The 21,270-nt window shown below is 41.9% G+C and overlaps 2 protein-coding genes across 3 annotated transcripts; one reads left to right on the forward strand and one right to left on the reverse strand.

Annotated features, from left to right (window-relative positions):
- On the reverse strand, positions 1 to 11,228 carry gss (glutathione synthetase). The gene is made up of 13 exons (XM_026154343.2): positions 10,973 to 11,228; positions 10,546 to 10,687; positions 9,028 to 9,173; positions 8,789 to 8,864; positions 7,652 to 7,791; positions 5,168 to 5,284; positions 4,754 to 4,834; positions 4,558 to 4,635; positions 4,364 to 4,433; positions 3,244 to 3,438; positions 3,019 to 3,100; positions 1,201 to 1,390; positions 1 to 1,076 (listed from the first exon to the last, which is right to left on the reverse strand). The coding sequence occupies exons 2-13, from the start codon at positions 10,681 to 10,683 to the stop codon at positions 953 to 955; spliced, it is 1,437 nt and encodes a 478-aa protein (XP_026010128.2). The 5' UTR covers positions 10,684 to 10,687; positions 10,973 to 11,228; the 3' UTR covers positions 1 to 952.
- Positions 11,229 to 19,852, forward strand: zgc:103759 (U8 snoRNA-decapping enzyme). 2 transcript variants are annotated; one of them, XM_026154344.2, is made up of 5 exons: positions 11,229 to 11,368; positions 13,572 to 13,703; positions 13,832 to 13,872; positions 18,705 to 18,945; positions 19,036 to 19,852. In XM_026154344.2, exons 2-5 carry the CDS (start codon positions 13,572 to 13,574, stop codon positions 19,279 to 19,281), a joined length of 660 nt encoding a protein of 219 aa, XP_026010129.1. In that variant the 5' UTR covers positions 11,229 to 11,368; the 3' UTR covers positions 19,282 to 19,852. The 2 variants fall into 2 exon arrangements, with proteins under 2 accessions (XP_026010129.1, XP_026010130.1); XM_026154345.2 differs by lacking the exon at positions 11,229 to 11,368 and adding an exon at positions 13,339 to 13,402.
- The last annotated feature ends 1,418 nt before the right edge of the window (positions 19,853 to 21,270 follow it).

A 21,270-nucleotide genomic window follows, 5' to 3' on the forward strand; every position in this document is an offset into this window, starting at 1 on the left:
TTACAGTCATAACATTTATTTTTTTCATTTACATCATACTGGATATTATTCTTTGGTCCACAAGGTGCACCAACTTCAGCAAGTTATCTGTCACTGTACTATGCAATTAACAGCATTAACCCTTCAATGCCTAGAAGAAGAAAAACTGAACGTCCTTCACATGATCCAAAGTGGGCCATTCAAAAAGTCCAGAACCTGGAACTGTTTGTATACTTAATAATATATTGCTGAGCTTCTCTAAGTTACAGTAGCTTGTGTTAGTATGTGTACACAAAGATTATAAAAACACAGAATAAAATTGTAAGAAGTCATCAGTTGATGCAGTTTAAGGACACTTGTTCTTCTGTGCAGTCTCACCTGGAGCTCACGTTTGTAGTTCATGCCATCGTGACAAAAGACGTCCATGAATGCACTGCTAACTGCTCTTCAACCTTATAAAAATTAACGTGCATTTTGATTATGAACCACTTTTACAAAACCAAAAGCTTCACTGTCTTTAGTGATTTATATGTCTAAAAAAACGGGTTCAGTTTGTAACTGAGAGCGGCTCAGTGGCGCTGAATTATATTTCCAATAGAAACACAATTTCATATGTTGTAGTAACAACACACTGCCACAAGATGGCAGCCTAGTGACAGAGCCTTGAAAGAGTGACAGTGACACTTTTTATGAACTCATCTGTAATGTGTCACCTTTTCTGTAGAATGAAGAAGTGCTTCCCTTCTTTTAAAGTAAATACAGGCTTACAAAGATCCTCTAAACATGTTTCTGAAATAATCCTAAACACAATCATTAATTCAAAAATGCAAGAAACAATTTATCTAATCACTCTTCTTCACTTAATTACTGAACTTATTAAAAAAATAAACAAAGACTTTTTCTTTTTTTTTTAAAGAGACATTTCTGCTGTGACTTCACTGTGGTTTGTATGTGCAGGCAGGAGTGTGAAATCTCAGAACAGCAGAGGATTGTCGAGCACGGCCACTCCTGCTGCGACGCCCCCGTCTGAGTGTTCTGAGCTCTTGGTCCTCAGCAGATGGCCCACACACTCATTTGTCACCATGTCTTTACCCTGTCTGTAAGAAAACAAAGAAAAGGCTAAAATTAGAAACAACCACTACACTGGGAATCTGCAAATACTTCTAAAAAAACAGCCACAAACAAAATGCATTTAATATCAATGCAGTAGTGGTCACATACCTTACATATGCTCCAAACACTCCCAGTTCACTGAGACAGTTGCTTATTTTCAGGGGGCTGCCTTGTCTCATCAGGTAGTTCCTTACAGGGGTTGGATGGATTTTATCCATCAGAATATAGGCTGTACGCTCGGTACTCTCCTTCACTTCTTCCAGGACCTGGCAGATCTCTGATCCATAAATGTTGTTACCTAGAAAAACAATTCTACACTTAAGTATAGATAAAATGGACATGGCTAGATAGGAATTATTTCACATTAGCAGATGAGCAAACTTTTGTAAAACACTTTTTAAAATTAGTGAAGAGAAAGTTCAGTTTTACCCAGTGAACCACACCTGGCTACACCCGGCCAGTCTGACAGGCAAATGGAGAGATCTTTATTTGGCTGGGTTTTTTCCTACTTATGTTGGATAATGCTAGCCTGCTTGCTAGTACAAGCAAGTTGCTACATATTTAGAATAAAGAAATATTAAACAAATACTGCCTCAAGTAGTCTTTCTTTCAGATGCTCCCTTTAGGGGTTGCCACAGCGGATCATCTGCCCCTTTGTCATGCTATCCCTAACATCCTCCTCTGTCACACCAACCCTGTGCACGTCCTCCTTCACCACATCCATCAATCTCTTTGGTTTTTCGCTTCCTCCTGCCTGGCAGCTCCATCTTCAGCTCTGCTACCTCCAGCCCAGCCTCCTGTCTTTTTGTCAATGCCATTGTCACCAAACCATACATCATAGTAGGCCTCACTGCCATCTTGTAATCCTTCCCTTTCACTCTTGCTGCTATCCTTCTGTCACAAATCCCCACTGACACTTGTCTCCACCCACTCCACCCTGCCTGCACCCAACTCTTTACTTCTCTTGTGTGCTGTCTGTTGCTGTGGATAGTTGACCCCAAGTATTAAATCTCATCTACCTTCACTATCTCTACTTCTTCTATCTCCACCATTATACCTGCCTCCCTCTGACTCACATACATGTATTCTGTCTCGCGTCAGCTGACTTTCCTTCACCTTCTCTCCAGAGAATCTGTTGTGCTCTTTTCAGCACGAAGCCACACTCCTGCTCACTGAACGTCACCTCTCATTTTCACCTAGTCTCAGCAACTTTGTCCCAAAGCTTCTTGATTTATCCTTCTGTAGTTACTACAGCTTTGCACATCTGTCTTGTTCTTGAAAATCAGCAGCAGCACACCTCTCCATTCCTCGGGCATCCTCTCAGTCTCTGTTAAACGGTCTGGTCAGATTGCCCTCTCATCTAACTCCCCTCCTCCATCCTCCTCTCTCTTTCATCTTCTACATTCATCAGCTCCTCAAAGTTCTCCTTCCAGTTCATGTGTAAAATTACTGCTAAAATAGCTCATATGAACCCTGATACTGACCTAAGTATTTATCAAAACAAATGCTCTGATATTACAAAGAAAACTAATGATTGCTTTTTACAGTATTAGCCCAGAGTGATGTAAGGCAGGGTGGTTAGTCAGCCATAACCTGCTGACAACTTGTATCTGGTAGCTTTTTCACATCCTGATCAATGTTGTTGTCAAGTGTGTCTCATACACACTATTATCTCAGTCACAGTACAGCATGCATGAATCACAGTAGATACACAGTAATGCAAAACAGCAGGCAGTCATGTATGTGTCGTTACTGTTTTGACTGAGGCTAGCTCATACGTGGAATGAAGCAAATACTGCACGTGTGTGCAGATCCATGCACTGCTTAAACTTCCCGAGTTTAACAAATGGTGAGCAGCAAACACAAGTTCCATCATTTGCTTCTGGTGTTAACATCAAGTGTGCTTTATTAAAAAGTTCAGTTTACCTCCTCCTTCTCGCTGAGGCTTCAAGACAAACCGCTCTGGTGCTGCCAAGGCCATTGACACTGTTTTGTCCCCCTCTGGACCCTGTAGACGAGCACAACCACAGAGAAATAAATGAGAGGAATAAAATGTGAATGATATTGCTTACACTGAACATCAACACCCAGGTGAGGATTATCTAATGCCAAACTTTCCAAACAATGAAAAAATCGTGTGCTTTTTCTCACCATGTCTAGAGTGTAGAGGCCGGCGAACGTCGCTCGGATCTGCTGCACAGCTTGAGGCTGGTCCGGGAAGAACCTCTCCAGGACTCCGGGTCTGGCGAGCACTTGCTGAACCTTCTTGGTACCAGCCAGGTGAGTGCTGATATCTGGACACTTCACAGCTCGAGAGCGCTCCATGAGGAGACGAGCATCCCAGCTCTGTAATTGAAAACAGACAATGAATTCTCTGCTTGTCTTTTTATCATTAGATGATTTTCCAGCATAAAATAGCCTCTATCATTTCACTAACTCTTGGAATCTTATTTCACTGCTGCTAATAACGTTTTACACACTGTCGCAGGTTTTTTTTAGCTTCGTTCGTACAAACTTTCTCGTGGTTGAGATTCCAGACAAAACAGCCAGCACACCGACCAGCAGAGCGTGACAATAGTTGGTTTATATTATGCTGAGATTTGACAGAGACAGAAGAATGAAGGAGAACAACACAGAGTCACGCTATCAAAGAGAGCCTGGACAGTAGATTCAGCAGTTTGGCTTAAATTTGCAAACTGTTTTAACTCGTTATGTCCAATTAAGTGTTGGTTCCATGGTGCTCGCCAGTTTTCCTTCACTTCCTGTTCCTGCCTGCAGAATTAACACACAGCTGCACGTATCTACACACAATGTTGCAGAGAACATTGTGGCTCAAGAGTTGGCAGTTTGTCTTGTAATCGGAAGGTTGCCGGTTCGAGCCCCGGCACCAACAGTCTAGGTCGCCTACTGGTGGTGGTCAGTGTCCGGCAGCCTCACCTCTGTCAGTGCGCCCCAGGGCAGCTGTGGCTACAATGTAGCTTGCCATCCCCAGTGTGTGAATGACTGAATGTAGTGTAAAGCGCTATACAAATACAGGCCATTTACCATCTAATCACCCATTCAGACTGACAAGGCGACAGGTCTGTTGTCACTTATATCAGCCAATCAGGGCTAGACTTGGTGTTGCTAGGCAGGGAAAGAAATAAACTGGATGATAATGACGTTCTAGTTTCTCATGAATACGAATCATTTTAAGTAAGTCTGCATGTTGCATGTTTCTAACTAAACTCTAATGTAATCTTCCATTCTGTGTGCAAATCAAAAGTTGGACCTGTTCAGAAGTGTAGTTGTCAGGCATGTAACCATTCCTGAAATACACCACGGCGACCTCTTTGCCGTCCCTGAAGTGAAAGCGACATAAAAGACACATTAAGGACCACTGCTATGCGTAACACAGTTTTTGTTTGAGAATAATACACTTAAATAATGTGTCAGTGCATTGTGAGCTGACAGAAATCGACTTACACAAAAAGCCTCTTGTCCTGATCAAGGGACCCTGCTTTAAAGACATCTTCAAACCGCAGTCTTATTACGTGAATGTTTCTGAAACACGGCATGTTGGTGAAAAGCACAACTCTTCAAATGCTTTAAGATAATGTTTTAACTTTCACACAAAGAAAACATGCAGGTATGAGAGCTCTAACCCTTCACACACACCTACCTCTTCCAAAGTTCATACTCAACGAATCGCTGATCAAAGATATTTCTCTGGACGTCTTCCACAAAGAACGCGACGACTGCTCTGCAACGACAACAACTGCATCTCAAAATTTCTGGACTTTTGGTTCTCACGGTTTTGATTTTAACTGAAATGATTTGCTTTTTGGTGCCCCATACTACCAAAACTGTCACTGGCCTTTGTTGTCCTGAAGAAATGTTTGTAATATTATGATGCACTGAGCAACCACACCAGCAGAAGCAGTGTTTGAATGTACAGCTCCACTGGCAAAAAGTTTTATTCTGGATGTACTAATTAATTCATCATGAATGGTGACATAATTAGACCAAGTGAATAAAGCAAAGAGCGATCAACAGCATGTCTGGCATGTACTCGATGGATGTACTTCATTCTTACTTCTCTGATCCATAGAGCTCCCAGGCTTTGGCAATAGCCCTGGCCAGACCAGCTGCAGGATTATTATCCAGGATACGCTCGCTCTCCTCCAGCCTGCCGGCCATCTTCAGGATATGTCTGTCAAGCAAGATTGTAAGCACTCTCAGCAAACCTAATCACAGCACATTATCATTATTATCATCATTATTTCCTGACCATGCCTCGAACAATCCAGTCTCACTCTAAGTCGCCTGTGACGCCTTAAGATGAGCATTTTCGCTGCCATCATCTTGCCACCTTGAAACTGATAAACTGAGGGAAATTGTACAGCCATAGGCTAGCAACTTGTCGATCAATCCTGCCTTTTATAGTCTATAATTAAATTAACTTTATATTGTATTTAATAAGACATGACATTAATGAGCCTATAAACTCATAACAGGGGCATTTTCATGTAGACGTCTATACAACGGAATATCTTTCACAACCACAAGAGGCGCCCCCCCCTGGCCACTGAAAAGAATGCAGATTAAAAGAACTTCTGCAGTGGCTTCATTTTTCAGACACAAAAGCTATGTCTATCTTTTATACAGGGTGGACCATTTATATGGATACACCGTAATAACATGGGAATGGTTGGTGATATTAAAGTCCTGTTTGTGGCACATTAGTATATGTGAGGGGGCAAACTCCTCAAGATGGGCGGTGACCATGGTGGCCATTTAGAAGTCGGCCATCTTGGATATAACTTTTGTATTTTCAATAGGAAGAGGGCCATGTGACACATCAAACTTATTGGTAATGTCACAAGAAAAACAATGGTGTACTTGGTTTCAACGTAACTTTATTCTTTCATGAGTTATTTACAAGTTTCTGACCACTTATAAAATGTGTTTAGTGTGCTGCCCATTGTGTTGGATTGTCAATGCAACCCTCTTCTCCCACTCTTCACACACTGATAGCAACACCGCAGGAGAAATGCCAGCACAGGCATCCATTATCCGTAGTTTCAGGTGTTGCAAATGTCATATCTTCACACCATAGACAATTGCCTTCAGATGACCCCAAAGATTAAAGTCTAAGGGGGTCAGATCGGGAGACCTTGGGGGCCATTCAACTGGCCCACGACGACCAATCCACTTTCCAGGAAACTGTTCATCTAGGAATGCTCGGACCTGGCACCCATAATGTGGTGGTGCACCATCTTGCTGGAAAAACTCAGGGAACGTGCCAGCTTCAGTGCATAAAGAGGGAAACTCATCATCATGTAGCAATTTCAAATATCCAGTGGCCTTGAGGTTTCCATTGATGAAGAATGGACCCACTATCGTTGTACCTCATATACCACACCAAACCATCACTTTTGTTGTTCCAACAGTCTTGGAGGGATCCATCCAATGTGGGTCAGTGTCAGACCAATAGCGGTGGTTTTGTTTGTTAACTTCACCATTCACATAAAAGTTTGCCTCATCACTGAACAAAATCTTCTTCGTGAACTGAGGGCCCTGTTCCAATTTTTGTTTTGCCCATTCTGCAAATTCTGTGTGCCAATCTGGGTCATCCTCATTGAGATGCTGCAGTAGCTGGAGTTTGTAAGGGTGCCATTTGTGAGTAGCTAATATCCGCCGAAGGGATGTTCGACTAATGCCACTCTCCAGTGACATGCGGTGAGTGCTACGCTGTGGGCTCTTGCTGAATGAAGCTAGGACAGCCACTGATGTTTCTTCATTAGTGACAGTTTTCTTGCGTCCACATTTTGGCAAATCCAACACTGAACCAGTTTCATGAAACTTAGCAAGCAGTTTGCTAACTGTAGCATGGGAGATGGGTGGTCTCGTAGGGTGTCTTACATTGAAATCTGCTGCAATGACCCGGTTACTGCGTTCACCAGATATCAACACAATTTCGATCCGCTCCTCACGTGTTAACCTCTTTGACATGTCAATGGCTGTGAACTAAGAGAAACTTGTAAATAACTCATGAAAGAATAAAGTTACGTTGAAACCAAGCACACCATTGTTTTTCTTGTGACATTACCAATAAGTTTGATGTGTCACATGACCCTCTTCCTATTGAAAAAAAAAACGATATATCCAAGATGGCCGACTTCTAAATGGCCACCATGGTCACCACCCATCTTGAGGAGTTTGCCCCCTCACATATACTAATGTGCCACAAACAGGACTTTAATATCACCAACCATTCCCATGTTATTATGCTGTATCCATATAAATGGCCCACCCTGTAGATTGTTTATAGCTGTATTAAATCCCAAACCTACTGACAGCAAAGCAAAGAGATTGGTGTCAACTGTAAGGGAAATAAAGGAATGTGGGGTTTTTATTTATCTTTTTTTTTAAATAAGGGTAAAGTAGCTGTGTGAAACGGTGGCTATAAAGATGACAGTAAATATATTTGAAGGTCTTGGCCAACATGATCACTCTTACTGCTGAGTTCTAGTGGCTAACCTACAGAATATGGGTGACACATAAATGACCTGCTTACCTGTGTACATCTGGCGTGCGCGATGAAAGGCCTCCGAAACTGGCAGCAATGGTGTTGATCTCTATCTGCTTTAGCGATGGCGTGTCATTCTCTCTCTGGTCCAGCATGTAGTCAGACCGATTGAGACCCAACACAATGGACTGTAACAAAGGCAAAGAATCCCAGCTGCAGCATTTGGTCACTTTATAATCCATTAATAGATTTTTATGGTCCCAGCTACACTGTTGTAAGAACCTAATGGTTTTCTTCATTCTATGCTACAGCAGATCTAAAGATGTCACAGAGTTTTAGAAAATTGTGAAGAACTTTGTCAAGCAATAAAGCAAAACAGCTGATAATTGAAACAAGATTTTAGTTTTAGCCAAAATATAGCTTTTGCCTCTCACCCCTCTCCTCCCTGTCGTTCCCTGTCTTTTTTTCTCATAAGAAATCTCTCAGGATTTAATGGCTAGCATACGAAGCCCAAAAAGAAAAGAGCCTGCATCATCGTTCCATTTCTAACTTTTTAAAAAATTCCCTCCAAAAATGGCCCCAAAAGAAGCCAGATAGAAAGGTTTTCATGGTGAAAATACATAGTGGTGAAGGTAACCCAAAACAGCCAGCACCCCAAAGGAACAGATAGGCTGAAAAATCATTCCTGTAAACGTTTACACAACCTCACACCTGCAGTGATGACCCAAGATGTTCATTCTACAAATACTCTATTTGAAATCCAATCTTCCTTAACTAGAAACTGTTTGATTTTTTATACACTCTTTCTTTTCACTACTTTTGAATCCTTATTGAGTGCAAGCAAACAGCTTTGTTGGATTTAGCAACATACCAAGGCCTTAGAGCCCAAACAGCTCAAGTACAATGATGATGGGAAATGGAATGATAATTATGCAGCACTTTGCTCTAACTGAAAGGCGCATTTTACTGCAAACCCTATTCACCCAACCACACAAAAGCCTCCAAACTGCCTTGTCTAACTTCGCACACACTGGATGCACTGGGGGAAACTCAGGGTTCATCATCTTGCCTAAGAAAACTGGAATCTGGACAAACTGGGTAATCAATCCGCCAAACTTCCAACTTACAGACTCTGCCTCCTGAGCTCCCCCTAACACCAGTGTCATCGGGGCTGTGCTGACGTACCTGTGACCTGCCTTCTTTAAGGATCTGTTGGTGGATTTTGAACAACCTTGCAGTGAAATCATCCACAGCGATGGTGCTGTAAACAGACACTTTGTTCAAATCTTGTCAGCAGGTTTTTCATCACAGTGTATTCATTTTGAATTAAACTAACGGGTCATTTGAAGACAGACTTCAGAGACTGTGACAATAATGAGTTTTTTTCTTCCAAACCACATACATGAGGTCATAATGCATCCTACCTAGCCAAAGCTTCTTGTAGGAAGTCTGCATCCTGACTAATCTTGTCCACCAGGGTGTTGTAGTGTGTTTGCACTGCCAGAGCCTGGGAGAATACAGCTTTAGGTACAGGTGTGGGGAACAGTGTGAATGGAGCAAAGGAGACCACCTGAAAAACAAGATGTAAAATGTGAGAAAAGAATGCTGACCAGGGGAAACAAAACAAAACAAACAAAACTGTTGGACAAACATTGGAGATGGCTTGTGGACTCAAAACACGGGCTTAATAAAGATCTCTCTGAAATCCTCTGCCCTAAGGCAGAACAAATTCCTAACATGACTTCACATTCAACACGGCCTTTTCATCAGCAACGGTTTAACATTCCACTGGTATGTGATCTTTGTTGTTGAGGCTTATTACCTAACATATGAATTCTGTTAAAGATGCTGAAAAAAATGTTTACTTACTTTTTTTTTTTTTAGTTTAAGCATTTATTAAAGTATAACTACTTCACTACTTTGCTCATGGCCATTCAATCACATTCAGCTAAAACTGGACAAACAGATTAAATCAGTTGTTAAGGTCAGTCTCATTCAGTTCAGTATGATTGAATTAACCCTTTGTTTTAAAGACCTGCAACTGGTCATACGCTATATTCCCAAAAGTCTCCGTCTGGCAATCCGATGGACGACTCTGGGTTTGTCCGTTGCCAGGAGAACTGTGCATTGGTCTTAATATGACATCTATTACACGTTTGCAGCTGGTCTAAAATACTGTAGGTTACCTATTAATGGCTAAAGAGAAGCAAGACCAGATTACTGAAATTTTAGCCTCCCTTCACTGGTTACCTGTTTGTTTAAGAATCAGTCAGTCAACATGTTCCCAGTAGTTCCATAATCCAAAAGCAACAAGGGAACGTGCTTTGTTACGTGGCTTCACTAAACCTAACACCAGGAAAAGTATAATATTACAAATATACACTACATGTTACAAATATGTAGCGTCTTCCCCTGAATGAATATTTTGAGGAAATGTATTCTCATGGTCTGTAGCTTTACTCTTTCAGGTGCAGTTGTTGGATGGGGCAAGAATGAATATAATAAGACGATTCAAAATCATACCTGAGCAGACTTGCATATTTTATATGAGTTTCACAAGTACACATTCCCTCTTTAAGATTATATAACTATACTAACACTTATCCAGCAATGAAAAACCAGTGAAAGTGCTTCTACATGTAAATGGTAAATGGACTGTTTCTTATATGGTGCTTTTCTACTCTACCTAAGCACTGAAAGTACTTTATACAACTTGCCTCATTCACCCATTCATACAGGCACTTTTTTCTATACTTTTTATATGTGTTTTCTATCTAACATTCACACACATTCACACAACTTGTGGATAGTATCTTGCCCAGTGACATTTGACATGCAGACTGGAGCAGCCAGCCACGATCAATGACCTGCTCTACCTCCTGACCTACAGCCACCCCTCAATGCTACAACCGCTACATGCTACATGTGTGTATAATTCGCACCTCAGATGAGTTGGGGGTCTCCTGGAGCCTCATTAGGACACCCTGTGTAACGGCTGAGTCTTTTGCCTCCTCTGCCAATTTTTTTATCAAAGCCGAGTTCATCAGCATCTCGTCTGGTAGCCCTTGCGCCATTCTCATTCACCTGAAGTAGGATAACCAAATAAGATTACTATTACTGCTAACGTTATTACCGCAGTGTTTGCTCATCACTTAAATTTCCTAAACTGCTTTAAATGATACACATATACATATACACAATACACAAGCGTAAATACTAAAATCAATTATATTTAAATAACAATAATTACAATGAAACACGTCATACATCGATAGTAACATTAAACAATACATTAAATATTTTCTTTTCTGTAATAATCGTGTTATAGGATAGTTTATAACATCAAAACAACACATGTGGCTAACTTACCTGCTTAAGTTTTAACCAGGTCGTTTAACACCGTCTGTTAGCAGTCACCGGTAGTAGAAGCTAGTTAGCCATCAACCTAGAAGGTTCCCTTGGACTGTGTTCTCATCAAGTACTTTCACACTTATGCAGAGAGCGATTAAGACTGCCACCCTTTACCTTCCACGGTGCATCACAAGACCTAACCGGAGCATGTACACACTTCAATCCCTGACGCATAAACTAGATGAACCGGCTGAACGGCTACTACTAACCAAAGCTGATTGGTTGACCGGGGAGCTAACCGGAACCACATGCTTCGCTTAGCCAATCAACGGCCAGAACGTCATCGGAAAAGCCAGAAGTTTTGAAAAGGCACTGCTGACTGAAGAATGAGACAGCATTTAATGTAGAACAGAGGTAAATGCGTGTGACTTATTAAACAAGCGGGTTTACTTCATTTTTGATTAGAAGTAATATTGTTTGACCAAACGCGGCACTAACCTTTATTTCGTGTTGCTATTATGTCAAAATATTAAGAAAATAATTTATAAACTGTACGATAACAGTGTTTGAATGTTAGTTAAGACATCAATCTCCTTAAATAAACAAATAGAAACACACACTTATTAAGAGAACTTAATGCTGGGGAAATATACTCATGTTTATAACGTCCATGCTTACCCAGCCTTTACCGCGCATTTTAGCTTGCTAAACGATGGGGAAGTGTAAGCGCAGAGCGGAGAGTGCCGGTGTTGCAGGTTAACTGTTTTGTTAACTGGTTGGATTTGTTTACATATTCCATTCTCCGTGTTTCAGATGTTGGATCCGCAGATTCGTCTTTTTCACCGCGTGGTCGTATGTCATATAGTTTGACAAGATTAAAGACCTCGACAAAAAAGGTTTCCATCTCCAGCTCGTGCAAATGCATACACGTGTCAATATTAAATTATTTATTTATTTTTTTAATAAAAAATAATTTCATTGTTGTCTGAAGATGATAGTGATACCTGTGTGTCATACTGGCAATAGAGACGACCGCTCGGTGAAAAGGACGAATCTGGGGGACCAGATTGTTGAGCCATCTACGGATCATTAAAACATCCATGCGCACAACTGCAAAGAATGGATTTGAATTCGAGCAGGAAAACTGAAAAAAGGAATAAACTTGACAAAATATATATGTTTTGACAGATCAAAGGAAAGAGTTCCACAAAACAAATTTGTGGGTTATTAGCATTTTCTCAGTTCTGGATTACATGGTGATGTATTTTATTCATACACTGTTGCAGAGACGTCTGTGTTTGCACCTTCAGCCACTTCAGCACACAAAATGTCATCATAGGCCAGACATGATTTATTTTGATAGGCAATCGATCAAAATTAGAAATGAGCATGAGTTTCCAATATTTAACTGGATATAAAGTTAAAAAATATCTAAAAATGTTATGGCCAATGTGACGGTTTTTGGGTTTTTTTTGGTCTGAAATGTATATTTCACCTTATTTTTAGTGCCAGCTGTTTGGATGTAATGTTCTACCACTGTCAGAAGGTGGCAGTCATACTTCAATCATAAAAACCTTGATTTTAGAGCGTGTTTTAATGCTGTTCATTGTTGGTTTTCACTAAACAATATTCTGACTCACTGAGTCTTAATTGGATCTTCTCTGTAGTGGGTCTCCAGTCGGTGGTGCCCGTAAGGCCCATATGGTTTGCTAATATACAACACTAACCCTGGCTGCTGAGGATTTAGCATAATTTTTCCAGTTAGAGCCTAAAGTATAAAAGACTGAAACTGAAAAAAAAAATCAAAATTAAATAACTGACTTTGAGCAAAGCATCTTTAGTCCATTTTTAAATGACAGCCTCTTTCAATTTTAATGAACTATAAAGAATTTTAAAAAGCTGACCAAAGAATACATTAATCTGAGATCTGAGGAAATACAGATTAATTGTTTTATTTTGTATGCTTACATTGTTTTACTTTGCACACAGAAACAAAATAATTTCATAAAAATGAAAACCACCAAGGTCTAAATTAATTCCCTCCCCAATGCTAATAGTCAGTTGTGATTCCTTTTTGCTGGAACAGCCTGCAACCATTTGTTGTAGTTTTCAGCAAGTCTCACACACATCTCTGATCAATCCCAGCTCATTTGTCTTTCTTCTTCTGAGTCTCACATACTCCTCCATATCCTCATAAAATAGACTTGCCGTTTCTGTGCTGACTTGGTTATGATACTGAATGAAAGGCAACTGTGTCAAAATTCATAATCATATTCCAAATTTTGAGGAAAAGTTCACTATGGAACAGGGATTATCTCACTCGACAGTTTGCTCCACCCCAGTAGAGGGAGCTAAAGCTTTCCCAATGCAAGTCACTCAGATCTGTTGTGTTTTTTTTTCTGCATACAAGCCCACAGGCCTTCCAGCTAATCAGTAGGTTTCATTAAGGTCTGTTGGCTCAGCATATGAGGGAGAACAAATGACCAAAAAGAGCAGCTATAATAGGATGATGTCACTTTGGTAGCACATGGCAAAAGAGGGCATCCAGCCAGTGTGTTCAGGAAGCACTGAACTGTGACTGTATAATTTAGCACTGTGTTTGTGTGTATGCTTGTAGATGGCGAGTGGACAGCTGTCGAGGGCGGAGGCATTGGCATGCTCAGGCTGCAGGCATGCGTGCCATGTGATGCTCTACGCTGACACGAAAGCTCAGCTGTTTGGAAGAATTCCCATCAAACATATCATACTGGTGAGGTGTGTGTGTGTGTGTGTGTGTGTGTGTGTGTGTGTGTCATTTGAGCTACTCTAACACACACACACCTTTACATGTCTGCCTCTTTGAGTGAACAGGCATATTTCTGTGTGTCACTTCCACAGATGCAGATGCGCTTTGACGGTCTGCTGGGTTTCCCTGGCGGGTGAGTCTTTCCTGGTGCTGCTTTTGCTCCTTGCAAACATAGGTACATTTTAGCTTTTGGTTTGTAAAGCCTTCTTGTTCTTCACAGAAGAAAGAAAAAAGAAACCCTTTACAGCTCAGAACAAACATTCAAACACTGATGCTACAATCCTCGTCCTGCAAGGATTGGCGATGATAAAATGTGCCTGACGGCTTCTTGTTTAAAGCGACTTATCTTGCCTTAAACCCCTATTTGTAAAGATTGAGATTGTCACATACTGCTTAATTAGTATTCTGCTAAATGAATCACTTGTGCCTTTGTGATTTACTGTAGTCGCTGCCAGGATCTCTGGCATTTCATTTGCCAGCACAGTGAAATTATATAACGAGGAGGCAAAGAGACAGGGCTGAAAAATGATAGAGACATATGCAAAACAAGAGAAAACTACGTCAGCAAATAGCAACAGTGGCAGCTCTATTGATACAACTACATATGAATTGTGTAGCCTCTGTTTTTAATATACTGCTGCAGGTGGTGTATGAAGAAATCTTTCAAAAACGTGTACTGCCTGGCAACATTAAACATCCAAAACACTAGTTAGTTGTGTAAATTTGGTCTGCTACTAAAGTTAGCGGTTAGACTTGTGCAGGCATTCATACACATCCATCCATTTTTTGTCAGAGTCACAGGGGCAGCAGTCTAAGCACAAGTCCCCTCTCTTTCTCCCCGGCCAGTTCCTCCTTCTCATCTGGGAGGGACTCCGAGGCATTCCCCGAGGCATTCCCAAGCCAGCCAGGACACATGATCTGTGTCCTGGGACTGCCCTGGCATCTTCTGTCAGTAAGACATGCCCAAACCACCTTAACTGGTTCCTTTTGATATGTAGGAGTAGAGGCTATACTCTGAGTGCGTCCTAAATGTCCAAGTTCCTCAAACTCTTTGGCCAAGGGATCAACCTTTGAAGGAAGCTCATTTCCGCTGCCTCCACCCAGAACTTGTGGTCATAAGTGAGAGCAGAAGCGTAGATCAACCAGTAAACTCACACTTTTCCTTTCACACTCAGCTCTTTCTTTATCACAGAATACCTGTACAGCATCTGTATGACTGCAGACGCCACAGAAATCCATCTGCCAGTCTGCTGCTTCACTCACCCTCGCTTGTAAACTAGATCCTGATATACTTAGGGCAACAACTCATCCCTGAGTGTTCCACCCTTTTGCAGTTCAGGACCATGGTCTCAGACTTGAAGGTGTTACGGTAATTCCGATTTGCAATTTGGAACAAACATTCATGTCGCCCTTTTGGAGGCAGTCTGTTCACTTTGTATCAGTGGCCATCGTCAGCTCAAATGAGAAATTTACATTTTATTTGCGACAAAATGTTTTTGTTTTGGGTTTTTTTGCTTATGAATGCTAAACTAATATCTTCAAATCATCAGTCTGTTGGCACTGTGACTGATTCTACATGCCTGGATAAATTGAGTGAGAGTTTGAGTTTCTTTGGCTTTCTTATGCCTTAGACCAGTCAAACAAATAGTTATTGGCTGATTTTGAGTTTGAGGTTATACCAGAATTACATTAGAGCAGGTTGTGCCACAGATGGCTGTTCTATTGAAATGTGGTTATACGTTTCTCTAAAAAAAAAAAAAGTTTTTTAATTTCTGAGCTCTTTGAAGTCTGTGTATTGACACAGTGTGTCACTACATTTCATGGTTACTTTTAGCCATATATTTGTTGTAGACGGCATCTGGGTCACTGCCCTCTGCAGCAGTGCCAAGTTGGAAGCAAAATCATCTCAAACTGGAAAAAAAAAGTTTGAGTTTATTTGAACCACAGCTCATTCTGCACTACACTCGTCTCGCATCATCAAAGGGGCCCTCTACTGCTTATTTCCATTTTAGTTTTTTTTAACTGATTTGATCTACTATTGTAGCTTTGCATGATTCACAATTCAAAATAGTCATTCATCTTATACTGAGCCTCTACAGTGGGGCAAAATAGTATTTAGTCAGCCACCGATTGTGCAAGTTCCCCCACCTAAAATGATGACAGAGGTCAGTAATTTGCACCAGAGGTACACTTCAACTGTGAGAGACAGAATGTGAAAAAAAAATCCATGAATCCACATGGTAGGATTTGTAAAGAATTTATTCGTAAATCAGGGTGGAAAATAAGTATTTGGTCAATAACAAAAATACAACTCAATACTTTGTAACATAACCTTTGTTGGCAATAACAGAGGTCAAACGTTTACTATAGGTCTTTACCAGGTTTGCACACACAGTAGCTGGTATTTTGGCCCATTCCTCCATGCAGATCTTCTCGAGAGCAGTGATGTTTTGGGGCTGTCGCCGAGCAACACGGACTTTCAACTCCCGCCACAGATTTTCTATGGGGTTGAGGTCTGGAGACTGGCTAGGCCACTCCAGGACTTTCAAATGCTTCTTACGGAGCCACTCCTTTGTTGCCCGGGCGGTGTGTTTTGGATCATTGTCATGTTGGAAGACCCAGCCTCGTTTCATCTTCAAAGTTCTCACTGATGGAAGGAGGTTTTGGCTCAAAATCTCACGATACATGGCCCCATTCATTCTGTCCTTAACACGGATCAGTCGTCCTGTCCCCTTGGCAGAAAAACAGCCCCATAGCATGATGTTTCCACCCCCATGCTTCACAGTAGGTATGGTGTTCTTGGGATGCAACTCAGTATTCTTCTTCCTCCAAACATGACGAGTTGAGTTTATACCAAAAAGTTCTACTTTGGTTTCATCTGACCACATGACATTCTCCCAATCCTCTGCTGTATCATCCATGTGCTCTCTGGCAAACTTCAGACGGGCCTGGACATGCACTGGCTTCAGCAGCGGAACACGTCTGGCACTGCGGGATTTGATTCCCTGCCGTTGTAGTGTGTTACTGATGGTGACCTTTGTTACTTTGGTCCCAGCTCTCTGCAGGTCATTCACCAGGTCCCCCCGTGTGGTTCTGGGAGCTTTGCTCACCGTTCTCATGATCATTTTGACCCCACGGGATGAGATCTTGCGTGGAGCCCCAGATCGAGGGAGATTATCGGTGGTCTTGTATGTCTTCCATTTTCTGATGATTGCTCCCACAGTTGATTTTTTCACACCAAGCTGCTTGCCTATTGTAGATTCACTCTTCCCAGTCTGGTGCAGGTCTACAATACTTTTCCTGGTGTCCTTCGAAAGCTCTTTGGTCTTGGCCATGGCGGAGTTTGGAGTCTGACTGTTTGAGGCTGTGGACAGGTGTCTTTTAAACAGATGATGAGTTCAAACAGGTGCCATTCATACAGGTAACGAGTGGGGGACAGAAAAGCTTCTTACAGAAGACGTTACAGGTCTGTGAGAGCCAGAGATTTTCCTTGTTTGAGGTGACCAAATACTTATTTTCCACCCTAATTTACGAATAAAGTCTTTACAAATCCTACCATGTGAATTCATGGATTTTTTTTTCACATTCTGTCTCTCACAGTTGAAGTGTACCTCTGGTGCAAATTACTGACCTCTGTCATCATTTTAAGTGGGGGAACTTGCACAATCGGTGGCTGACTAAATACTTTTTTGCCCCACTGTATGTAGCCACACTTTTAGCTACTGTCCCTTTAAGTTCACTTTCCCTTTCAGACAACTTTCTTCTGATTGGCTGCCCCTCAAGAAGAGATGTTGTTAACGGTATGTGGGTGGGGCTGTTCCCGCTCTGTGACCCAAACACTGAAGCCTGAACTGTTGGCTCATGAGGATTGCCTTAACTCACATTTTCCTCATTATTTAAATCTTTAGCCCTGTTAATATGGACATGCATAATAGCACCATTTTAACCTATTATTAATTGTGGGGCCACAATTAAGCTGTGCATGAGTTATCACTCATGTTCTATGGAAAAAAAAACAAAAGAATCCAAGCACCACAGCAGAAAATACTCAGTAAGCGTAACAAAGATTGATAATGATACCAATAATGATAATAAACGTGTTAAAAAGGACTCCCAACTGTGCCCAGTCACAGTTCTGTCCACACAGCTTTGTTAGAGAGTGACCTGCTGAGACACGATACATGTAAAAGCAGCGGTCACTTCAGTTAATTGCACGACAGCAAGTGGCCTTTTCTGTCTCTTCCAGTGACATTTATGAGGGTTAAGAACCTCTCTAAAGAGCTGCTCTTAGTTGTCGGTGTTCTCCTAATGATAATGGAAATGTGCATCTGGATGTTGACCAATGCTTTGACACTATGGCAACAGTACAAAACACACCTAAACTCCTTCAGAGATTTTTATAGAAGCCTATAAATTGCTCTGAAATATATATAAAAAAAGAAAACGTGACAAACTTGATATGTTAGAATCACACGGAGCTGTTGATAAGCAAGTGTTCCGTATAAAACGGTTGTTGGCTGATATCCAAAGCGATTTGCTTTTAGGCATTTAACATCCCGCTAGCTGTTACCTTTTGCTTTCTTTTTGCTGTACTTGTGCTCTTCTGGATACAAACGTCACTCTGATCACTTTGGCAAATGTTTTTATTTTTGCGCACTGTCAAACACAGTGAAACTGTATCTTTAGCCTCTGTGCATTTCGTCCATTATGTCCGGTATATTGTTATTGTAACAGCTCAGGTTGAGCTTTTGTTACTATATTTTTTTTGCACATTTTCTAAGATGAGACTCGAAATCTAGTGACTTGAAGGAGAAGTGATCAGCACCATCACCTGGACAAACTAACTTAGGGCTTTAAATTGAATTAGCCTTTCAATTAGTGTGATTTATTGTCAGGAGAGCAGTGCCTCTGACATCGTTTATCTACTTTCACATCTGTTGCTGACCTTTGATTCTCACACTTCAGGCTCGTTAACCCTTCGGAGGAGACCCTTGAGTCGGGGCTTAGCAGGGAATTGTCAGAAGAGCTAGGCCTGGCCTTGCCAATCTCTGTTGAAGATCATGTGGATTCTTGCTATGCACCTCCTTCCTCCCCCTCCTCCTCTTCACGTCTTATCACTCACTTTTACGTGAAGAAGATGGATGAAGAGCAGATTAGGGAGGTGGAGAGGGCAGCTGCATCCACTGCAGCAGATCACGGTTTGGAGGTAATGTGTCCTTCCAGAGTGACTGATTGCAGCGATTTACCTGATCTCATGCTCTGATCCTCACCACCTTCTTTCTCTGCCTGACTCCAGGTCCTGGGAATGGTCAGAGTCCCTCTCTACACCATGAAAGGAGGAGGAGGGCTCGCATCCTTCCTGTCACACTCTTTCATCGGCAACGCTCGCTCCCAGCTGGTCCACTCGATGCTGAGACTCAACCTGGTCGCCCCCGGGGAGTTGCACAAAGCCCTGACGCACTCTCTAAAGACTCATGCACACACGAAACAGGACCTGCAAGCAGCCCTGGCACTGACCCAGGGATTGAGGAAACAGTTTTAAAAAAATGCAGCTGCATTGCTACATCCTCTCAAAATGTAAATACAGATCCATCAGGACTGTTATAGACAAAAGATGATTTCAAATCCACTGTAACTTATACTCTGGAAACTCCCCGCCATACATGAGTATGGAAAGCCAAAGGTGGGAGGCCAGCAGCAAGAACAGAGCAGGCATTAAGGACAACGGATATGACACTAATTGAGTCAGACATGGCATTAAAATAAGAGAGGCAGGAGTGGAGGTGGGTTCCAAAGCGGCTTGTAGATGCACAGTAACCGTGGGCAGACTGAACCGGCTTAAATAGCGTGCCCTATTTGACATTTGTCAATTAACTGTGTAGAAGGGTCTCAGCTGAGCTTGATTTCCGTGGCCCGCCTGAACTAACCCTATGCTCGGTTTTGACCCTCCGCAGCACAATCTCACACATAAACCTCCACACTCACACTCATGCTGTCACGCTGACTCTGAGCTGGTGACTCATAATTGCATACTGTGCACCAAACAGTTTGGGGCAAAACATTATCAGCTCCCTTACAATTAATGGAAATAAAGCTGTTCACACTGCCCATCACGTCTGAGTCTTTCCTGTCATTTCTCTTCATTTCAGTCGTCAGCACTGTGTTGATTTCAAACAGCCAAAATTGAAATGCTAATTACAAGGCGCGAGAGCATTTTTAAATTTTTTTTTTTTTTACATTTACAGTCACATCTTTATGTGCTGGTGAAGGTTACTTTTCTGTTATTCTAGCAGCAATTTTGACACTTATCTCACAGGCATCTATCAAAAGTGCTACACAGCACTCAGAGAAGCAACATAAGATGAGGGGTTACCTTATATGGCATTGCATAGGCACCCTGTGGTTTCCTTTATCTGCTGGTATCAATAATGAGGCAGGATGTGTATGATCTACAGCCTTTTCAGTCAGAAGGGATTCTTTGTCTGTGTGCTCCTCACATTTCCTTTTCTTTCTTTCTTTTTTTGTTGTTGTTGGTAGGTTTCATTTGAAGTTGTAGCACATCAGCAGTGGTGGTGCTGGTGGTGGAGGATTAATTACGTCCGTGACATACTATACAGCCTGCAGGCGAAGATTTGATTCTGTTTAAGTGCACCCTTGGTGCACATAACGCGCTTGCTCCAGATGTTAGTAACCTCATTCCCCAACATTATTGCTGCCAGTGAGGAAGAGCAGAGACAGGATGTTGCTCAGCGTTCATGATACCTACTGTACTGAAAGTATAAGATCCATTCTCTGGTTTTATTTTATTTTTATTTATTTTTAAATCAGTCAACTTCTGCAGGTGCAGGAGCATCATTTATCCATGTCATATTATTACTACACTGCATTCATCCTCCTGCATTCATCAGATAAAAGCTGGAACGCGTGGAAGAAATGTGCAGAGTATCCCGCTCGTTCACTCATCTAACATAATGGATTTCATGGGGACTTATTGCATTCTTACAGGGGTGTCCATTAATCATGGCTACATGCAGATTGACTCATCATCGAGCAGGTGTTAATGCTATTAGTGATGAAGGTAGAATTAATTTGTGCAGCGGAGTACGGTGCGATCTGCTGTCGGTGCGCGTCTCTCGATCCGAGCGTGTTTTCTGAGCTGTGAGGAGGAGGGGGGGAATACGCACCACATCCGACACGATAGACAGGAAGCAAAAGAGACTGGTAGTACCAATCGCTCCTGTCTGTGGTTGCCTTTTATGTGATCCTGTGGCCCTTTTTGTGTTTTTGTGTGTCGACGGTTGCATCTTGCATGACAGTAAGGTGTGTGTGTGTGTGGGGGGGGGGGGGGGGTGTAAAAGGATGCTGTCGTGTGCTGCAAGGGAAAATAATACAAGGTCATTAGGAAACATTTAGAAAAAGATTGGTGGGGGTTGAAGGGTGGTGCAGTGTAGGTGAGGGGGAAGGATGGATGCAGGGGGGAGAGAGCAGGAGCGAGGGATGCTGAGGGAGAAAGACGGTATATTCATAGCAG

The sequence above is a fragment of the Astatotilapia calliptera genome, chromosome 20, assembly GCF_964374335.1.
Source record: "Astatotilapia calliptera chromosome 20, fAstCal68.1, whole genome shotgun sequence".
In the NCBI taxonomy this organism is placed as follows: Eukaryota; Metazoa; Chordata; class Actinopteri; order Cichliformes; family Cichlidae; genus Astatotilapia; species Astatotilapia calliptera.

What these genes read in the sequence shown, in the direction of transcription:
- zgc:103759 (XM_026154344.2), top strand. Translation starts at nt 13,572, where the DNA reads ATGGCGAGTGGACAGCTGTCGAGGGCGGAGGCATTGGCATGCTCAGGC. An exon ending in CCATCAAACATATCATACTG is followed by an intron (nt 13,704 to 13,831) that starts GTGAGGTGTGTG and finishes TCACTTCCACAG; the next exon opens with ATGCAGATGCGCTTTGACGG. An exon ending in CAGCAGATCACGGTTTGGAG is followed by an intron (nt 18,946 to 19,035) that starts GTAATGTGTCCT and finishes GCCTGACTCCAG; the next exon opens with GTCCTGGGAATGGTCAGAGT.
- gss (XM_026154343.2), bottom strand. Translation starts at nt 10,683, where the DNA reads ATGAGAATGGCGCAAGGGCTACCAGACGAGATGCTGATGAACTCGGCT. An exon ending in GAGCTCTATGGATCAGAGAA is followed by an intron (nt 4,835 to 5,167) that starts GTAAGAATGAAG and finishes TTGTCGTTGCAG; the next exon opens with AGCAGTCGTCGCGTTCTTTG. An exon ending in ACAACTACACTTCTGAACAG is followed by an intron (nt 3,439 to 4,363) that starts GTCCAACTTTTG and finishes TTTCAATTACAG; the next exon opens with AGCTGGGATGCTCGTCTCCT.